We start from the raw sequence: 8,429 nt of genomic DNA, 5'->3' as shown, positions 1-8,429 counted from the left end.
ATGTCTACATATTTTTGCAACTTGAGGGATTAATATCAAAATACTAATGATTTAAGGAGCTACAAAAAAATCATGCATGTATTAATATAATGTATATATTTTGTGAATAAATGGAATATATGCTTGCTCTTATTAGATTAGTTATTTTGCAGATAATGATCATAAATGAGCTACATCTAATATTTTTCATTCTTGGGCTTTACTCATCAAATTTCATGATATTTACTTGCTATTAAGAGTCATCTTATTTGACAAAAAAATTTAAAGTTCTAGGATACTTTTTGTAAATTAATAAAATTTTAAGGGTCTTTTTGAAGTGTTAGGATTATTTCTTCTATAAACTTTTTAAGTTCTTGTGTTTTATTAATTTAGCAATTTTTTTGTAAAGATTTAAATGATTGTAATTTTGCATATTTCAAAAATTTTGTAAAATCTAGGCTTTTCATAAATTTGTAAAATCTAGGATTTTCTTGCAAAATTTTTAATATTTTAAAGTCTTTTGGGTTTTTGATAAGCTTTATGAATTTTTTTCAAAAAATATACAATTTTTATATTCTTTTGGTTATTTCTACCAATTTTTGTAAGTAAATTTTTTTTTATCAAATCTTCAAATTATGGAAGTCCTTTAGAGATTTCTACGATTATGTAAGTTTTATGGATTTTAGATATTTTCTATCTCAGTTAATAACACATAATTAACATTTATCTCCTTACTTATAAAGATAATTTCAGAGGTGAGAATATTTTATAATTGATCTAATTATTTTTATCTTTATTTTAAATTTTAAATATAAACATAAAATGATAAGAGGAAGAGTTCTTTTTCTTTTACTTGTTAGGTACCAAATTTAAATCATTAGATGGTTGTAGTTTTAAATCTTTATATGTTTCCTATATTAACTAATTTTTTTATTTTTAAAATTTCTATTTTATAATTTATATTAAATAAATATAGATGCATCTTATTAAAGATATTTCAATTACTTAAAACATGATCATAATGAAATCATATATTTTCTATAAAATTTTTTAATATTTTGAAGTCTTTTCAATTATGGAGTAAAAAAAAATTAAAATTTTAACATACTTAAATCAATTATTATAATCGTTTCTTTTGAGAATTCTTAACATGCTTAAATCTAAAACTTAATATAATTTTTAATATACTTATTGAGGATTTAGTAAAAATTCTTTATAATACTTAAATATATAACTTTTATATAAATTTTTACATACTTAAATCAAATATGAGCTTATATACGTATTGATTAGCGTAGGATAGAATAATTGAAGCTTATAAGTTATACCTATTAATTGAAATTAATTAGGATAAAATTATATTATAATAATATAGTATTTATAAGGTTCAAGGGTATTTTTAAGATAGAATAATTGAAGCTTATATCTATTAATTTAAATTAATTAGGATAAGATTATATTATAATAATGTAATATCTAGAAGGGTAAGTATATTTTTGTCCATGGAAAAGTTTACCCAAACTCCGTATTAGTTAGGATAGAATAGAATAATTGACGCTTATACCTATTAATTTAAATTAATTAGGATAAGATTATATTATAATAATGTAATACCTAAAAGGTTCAATGGTATTTTTTGGAATAGAATAATTGAAGCTTATGTCTATTAGTTTAAATTAATTATGATAAGATTATATTATAATAATATAATATCTAGAAGGGTAAGTGTATTTTTGTCTATGGAAAAGTTTATCCAAACTCCGTTTTAGTTAGGATAGGATAGAATAATTGACGCTTATACCTATTAATTTAAATTAATTATGATAAGATTATATTATAATAATGTAATTCCTAAAAGGTTCAATGGTATTTTTAGAATAGAATAATTGAAGTTTATAGCAATTATTTTAAATTAATTAGGATAAGATTACATTGTAATAATGTAATATGAATAAAGTTTAAGGGTACTTTTGTCCATAAAAAGTTTTTCCATAACTTCCTCTTTTAAAGGGTATATATATCTTTTCACTTATTTTCACTTACGATGATCTTCAATCATAATCATAAGTTTGAAAACACCTTAAATTGTACCTTTAGAAACAACTTATTATATATAATTACCAATGATTTTCAACAATACCTGACCCGCCTATGCGGCTATGCCAAAAGCATCCAAACTGGAGCTAGCCGAAATTGTTCAGCTTATTTTAGTAGGGAAAATGATTTAAAAACCCAAAATATAAGACCAAGGGAGGGGACAGGTGATGTGTCCCCTTCCTATTGCATAATGAGTTGGCATGACCAGCTCATTATGCAATAGGGAGGGGACACCTTACTTGTCCCCTCTATTGATCTCATATTTTAGATCCCCATAACAACACTCTTTTAGTAGAGTGAGCACAGCCGGTGAAATTAAACCAAGAGACCTCAAGGCATAGGAGCAGTAATGACGTGCACGTGCGGATGTTGGTGGGCTAGGCAGACAAACGTAGCCTTCTTTTTTGCATTTGTATTTATTTTCCTTTATTTACAATTAATTGTCCAAGTTGATGTTACATGAATCGATGCTATTAACCTTAATAAATATTTAAATATTTGATGGGTTTTTTAGGTTCCATTTTACTGGAAGGCTGCGGTGAGAACACGGGGGGGTTCTCGGGATTCTGACTGCCGTTGAGGCCGTCTCTGACAGAGGTTGTGAATCTTAAAAAAAATAAAAAATAAATGATAGGGGCACATTGTGAGGATCGAAGACCTTGATTCATCTTCTTAGCCATTGATTCCGGCTTAATTCAGCTTTGAGAAGAAGAGACGGAGATATGAGAGAGAGAGAGGGAGAGAGTGGAATGAAGAAATTGTATAGAATTGAGAAGAAGAGATTTTGTATTAGGGGCTGTTTGTTTTATTTTTTTTTTTTGAGAGAGAAAGGTAGAGAAAGCCTGTCAAAAGCCTGCCAAAAGTGCAACTTTTGGCAGGCTTTCTACTCAAATCGTCTCTTTTAGAAGCGATTTGAGTGAAAAGCCTGCCAAAAGCTGCACTTTTGGCAGGCTTTCCCCATCTTTTCCTCTAAAAAAAGGAAACAAACAGTCCCTTACTCAACAACTTGTATCTCAATTATTACAGTTGACTATTTATACAATTCTTCTCCTGTAAACAGATTGTGCATATGCACACTGTTGAATCACTAACAGTAATAACAGAAAATAACAGAAAAACAACCCCTAACTGTGCACGTGCACACATTTGAATTCTCTAACAGAAACTAACAAACAAACAGTCAAACAAGTATTATAGCCCTTAAACTTTGAGAATTTGCATGCTAGCCCCAATCATTTGCCTATCAGTCCTTATTCTTGCATATCAGTCCCACAAGTACACACAGTCAGCTCCTTCCCAGCTTCCCAGCTTTCAGCGTCAATTCCAGCTGCCAGCCTCAATTCCAGCTGCCTCTGCGTTGGCTCCTGACAATTTCCCCCACCTAAATTTGACCTTGTCTCAAGGTCAAAAATGGGAAACCTCTTCACCAAGTCCTAGTAGGATTCCCAAGTTGAATCTATTGAAGGTCTTTGCTTCCACTTAATAAGAACCTCAGAGACCAAATGATTCCCTTTAATGATTGTTCTTCTATCCAATATAGCTTTAGGTTCATCAATTATTTCTTCTACAAAACTAGGCAGGTCACTCTGTAAATTGATATCAGAACCTACTTTCTTCTTTAACTGGGAAACATGAAAGACAGGGTGGATCTTAGCATGAGTAGGAAGTTCTAACTTGTAAGCTACCTCACCTATCCTCTCCAAAATCTGGTATGGACCATAATACTTGGGAGATAATTTGTGGGGTTTGCATGAAGAGACACTGACTTGCCTATAAGGCTGAAGTTTAAGATAACCCAATCACCTACTGCAAAGATTCTGTGGCTCCTGTGTCTATCTGCAAATTTCTTCATTTGCATCACTGATTTCTTCAAACTTTCTTTCAACAACTGAAGGGCTATATCTCTGGAAAAGAGAACCTCATCCACTGCTTCAACCTCATCCACTGCTTCAGCTCTTAGGGATATAAGTAAGCAAGGAAGGGGGCTGCCTGCCATATACTGCTGTAAAAGGAGTGGTGTTTGTAGATACTTTCCAGGTTGTATTATACCAATACTCAGTGAGAGGCAGCCATTTACTCCACTCCTTAGGCTTGTGGCAGCAAAAACAGCGCAGATAACCCTCTAAAATTTTGTTAATAATCTCTGTTTGGCCATTAGTTTGGGGGTGATAGGCTGAGCTGAACTTCAATTGACTACATTGTAATTTAAACAATGTTTTCCAAAAGAGACTTGTAAACAAGGGATCTCTATCACTCACTATGGACTTAGGCATGCCATGCAATCTAAACACCCCTTCAAAGAACACCTGAGCAACTGAAGAAGCATTGTAAGGATGTGACAGTGGGAAAAAATGAGCATACTTAGACAATCTGTCCACCACCACAAAAATAACACTTTTATCCCCACTTTTTGGTAGTTGAGTAATGAAATCAATTGAAATGTCCTCCCATATATAATCTGGAACAGGTAAGGGTTGCAAGAGTCCTGGGGGGGCTATGTTTTCCCCTTTTGTTCTTTGGCAGACATCACAATTTTTTACATAAGTCTGGACATCCCTTTTCATACCTTCCCAATAACAAGCTTGTCTAAGCCTCTGCAGGGTCCTAGTGATTCCAGAGTGCCCTGCTATTGGACTATCATGGTGCTCTTTCAATAAGGAGGATTTAATGTGTTGAGCTGTAGGACTAATCAAAAGTCTCCCTTTGTAGAAGTAGAGCCCTCCTTTCTTGACATATCTTCCAGTATCCAGTTGTCCCTGCTGCAACTTGGCATCCACTTGCTCAAAATAATCATCTGTAGAACACATATGTTTAATCTCCTCTAACCAATCACTGGTAAGAGTAGTGAGTGATGAAACCTCAGTTATAGGAGCAGGAATCTCATCTCCATCATCCTGAAGTCTGGATAAACTATCTGCAGCATTATTCAATCTACCTGGCTTGTATTCCACCTTATAGTCATAGCCATGTAATTTCGCAAGCCATTTATTTTGAATACATGTGTGTATTCTTTGCTCCAGTAAGTATTTAAGACTCTGATGATCAGTTCTGATCACAAATGTTCTCCCTAGTAAATACTGCTGCCATTTTTTTGTTGATAGAATGATTGCCATTAACTCCTTCTCATATGTGGATAATGTAACATTTCTTCCTTTCAAAGCAAAACTGAAGTAAGCTATAGGTCTTTCCTCTTGCATCAATACAGCCCCAATACCTGACCCTGAAGCATCACACTCAATGATAAATGGTAAATTGAAATTGGGCATAGTTAGGACTGGAGGTTGAGTCAGTGCCTCCTTCAATGTTTCAAAAGCCTTTTCAGCACAGTCAGTCCATATGAAAGCCCCTTTCTTCAAAAGTTGGGTCAAGGGCTGTGCTATTGCTCCAAATCCTTTGATGAACTTTCTATAGTATCCTGCTAAGCCCAAAAAACCTCTCAACCTCTTCAAGGTTGTTGGTCTTGGCCACTCAATGATAGCCTTTTTCTTGTTAGGGTCAACCCCAACTCCCTCTTGTGATACAACATGGCCTAAATATTCCACCTGATGTTGTCCAAAACTGCACTTTGACATTTTTGCCACCAACTGATGTTTCCTCATAATCAAGAACACTTGCCTCAGATGAAATAAATGGTCCTGCCACTTTGCACTATATATCAAAATATCATCAAAGAAGACAAGGATAGATTTCCTGAGTAGGTCTTTGAAGATAGAATTCATAAGGGCTTGAAAAGCAGAAGGAGCATTAGTGAGGCCAAATGACATTACCAGAAATTCAAAATGACCACTATGAGTCCTAAAGGCAGTTTTTGGAATATCAGCTTCATGCATTCTAATCTGGTGATATCCAGATTTTAAATCCAGCTTAGTAAAGAATTTTTCCCCATGCAATTCATCCAAAAGTTCATCTATCACAGGTATGGGAAATTTATCTTTGATGGTAGCTTGATTAAGAGATCTGCAATCTACACACATCCTCCACCCTCCATCAGATTTTTTTACCATCACAACTGGAGAAGAGAAGGGACTGTTGCTAGATCTAATGACTCCTCTGTGAAGCATTTCCTCCACTTGTTTTTCAATTTGATCTTTTAAAAGGTGTGCATGCATGTATTGTCTGATACAGATTGGTTTTGTGCCATCTTCCAGTGGAAATTTATGATCTATGTCCCTTCTAGGAGGAAGTTGTAGTAGCTCCTTAAATACATCTTCAAACTCTTGTATCAGCCTTTGCACTTCTGTAGGTAAGTCTTCCTGTGCACCTTCTGTTGTGCACTTTTGTAGACTCACACTGCACAATTGGATGAAGAATCCTTGCTCTTGCTCTCTGAGAGTTTTTGCAATTTGCTTACTGTCAACCAACTGCAAATCACCTGGGAGTACTCCCTGTAAGGTTCTCTTAACCCCCTCATTCATGAATGTCACCTGTAGTTTGTTGAAGTTCAAAGTAATATCCTCCAACATTCTCATCCAGTCAGCTCCTAAAACCACTTGACTGCCTCCCATAGGCATAACCAATAGGTTAACCTGAATACTCACCCCTTGGCAGTCTAAAGATACCCTTGAACACACTCCTCCTCCTTTAATTAGTTCACCACTGGCTACTAGAACATCAAAATTACTTGATTCTGTTACTATTATACCCAATTTCTTAACTAGTTTGGCATTAATAAAATTGTGGGTAGATCCTGAGTCTATTAAGATGTTAACAGCCTGCTTTTTATAATATCCTACCACCCTAATTGTGTGGGAGGCAGTAATTCCATTCAATGCTTGTACTAAAATAGAGGGAGCTCCACTTGCTAGGCTTTCAGCCAACTCCATGACCTTAGAATCTTCTTCTTCCTCCTCTCCAGAATCTACTACAGTCCTATCCAGTTCACCCTTCTAAGACAAACAATTGTTTCCCTTTGCATTGATGACCCCTATGCTATTTTTCATCACAGGTAAAACACAAGTTTTTTTGACTCCTTCTTTTTTGTATATCTTCAGGGGTCAGTTTCTTGAATTGATGAAAGGGTCTGACTGTCTGAGGATCTGAAGATTTAATAGAAGGATTTTGAGATTTGTTCATTGAAGAACCATCTGAATTTAAGTAATTCCAGTGACCCTTAGATTTCCTTTCATTTTTCTGCTTGTCCTCAAAGAGTTTGGCCAGGGATACAGCTCCCTTTAAGGAAGTTGGTCTAGTTGCTGAAACATCATATCTCAATTCATCTTTCAACCCCCCTATAAACCTTTCAAGAATGTGTCTCCTAGAGGGTTGATCATCTAACATTCCTAATGCTTGCTCAATTTTTCCCAAGTATTCCCTGACTATAGAAGTCTGTTTCATGGTTGAGAAAGCATCATATGGCCTCGTGAGTTCACTAGGACCAAATCTTGTTAAAATTTCTTCCTTAAATACAGTCCATTGATAATAATCTTCAATATTCCTAGTGAGCCATCTATACCACTGCAAGGCTTCATCCCTTAGATAGAATGAACAAACCTTGACCCATTCATCATTTTTAATATCATAATACTCAAAGATCTGTTCAGTTTGCTCTAACCAAGCTATAATATTCTCAGATCCAGAGAAAGAAGGAAAATCCAAGCGTAGAGATTTTGGTTGAACAAGTTTTTGATTGCTAAAGAAAGAGTTTCTTGGAGTTGATGCATTACCTAAGCTATTAGCAGATTGAAACTCCCCACTAAAATCAGGAGTCCTTCGATTCTGTGGCTGATATCCACTGCCGTGATCATTCCTATTGAAGTCACCAGCTCCTCTTGAACCTGAATCCAGAGTCCTGTGATCTTCCCTTGGTCCAGAGCCAAGAATTCCTTGGTCAGAATTCTTGGAATTCTTGAAATTCTTGAACTCTTGAATTAGGAACTCCAGCTTCAAAGATAGTTCACCCATCTGTGTTGAAAATCTATGATTGAAAGAATCCTGTTGTCGATTGAAAGAACTGCTCCTGACAACAGCATCCTCTAATCGAGCAAATCGATCCTCTGGAGTAGGCTCATCAACCTCAACTTCCACCTGATTGTTTAAGAAATCCTCAGCGCCCGCTTCAGTTTCTTGTTGCTCTGATACCAATTGTGAGGATCGAAGACCTCGATTCATCTTCCTAGCCATTGATTCTAGCTTAATTCAGCTTTGAGAAGAAGAGACAGAGATATGAGAGAGAGAGAGAGAGAGAGAGAGAGAGGGAGAGAGAGTGGAATGAAGAAATTGTATAGAATTGAGAAGAAGAGATTTTGTATTACTCAACAACTTGTATCTCAATTATTACAGTTGACTATTTATACAATTCTTCTCCTCTAAACAGATTGTGCATGTGCACAATGTTGAATCACTAACAGTAATAA

General features: G+C 34.8%; 1 protein-coding gene across 1 annotated transcript; it reads right to left on the bottom strand.

The window, feature by feature from the left end:
• LOC109838823 lies at positions 3,327-8,196 on the bottom strand. The gene is made up of 5 exons (XM_020407246.1): positions 7,102-8,196; positions 4,335-6,962; positions 3,794-4,198; positions 3,567-3,698; positions 3,327-3,440 (listed from the first exon to the last, which is right to left on the bottom strand). Exons 1-5 carry the CDS (start codon positions 8,194-8,196, stop codon positions 3,327-3,329), a joined length of 4,374 nt encoding a protein of 1,457 aa, XP_020262835.1.

The sequence above is a fragment of the Asparagus officinalis genome, chromosome 4, assembly GCF_001876935.1.
Source record: "Asparagus officinalis chromosome 4, Aspof.V1, whole genome shotgun sequence".
Classification (NCBI taxonomy): Eukaryota; Viridiplantae; Streptophyta; class Magnoliopsida; order Asparagales; family Asparagaceae; genus Asparagus; species Asparagus officinalis.
Note: the sequence above shows the minus strand (reverse complement) of the source record. Positions and strands in the feature narration are given on the sequence as shown.

What these genes read in the sequence shown, in the direction of transcription:
- LOC109838823 (XM_020407246.1), bottom strand. Translation starts at nt 8,196, where the DNA reads ATGGCTAGGAAGATGAATCGAGGTCTTCGATCCTCACAATTGGTATCA. An exon ending in AATCTTCAGATCCTCAGACA is followed by an intron (nt 6,963 to 7,101) that starts GTCAGACCCTTT and finishes TGTTTGTCTTAG; the next exon opens with AAGGGTGAACTGGATAGGAC. An exon ending in GGAATCATTTGGTCTCTGAG is followed by an intron (nt 3,441 to 3,566) that starts GTTCTTATTAAG and finishes GGAAATTGTCAG; the next exon opens with GAGCCAACGCAGAGGCAGCT.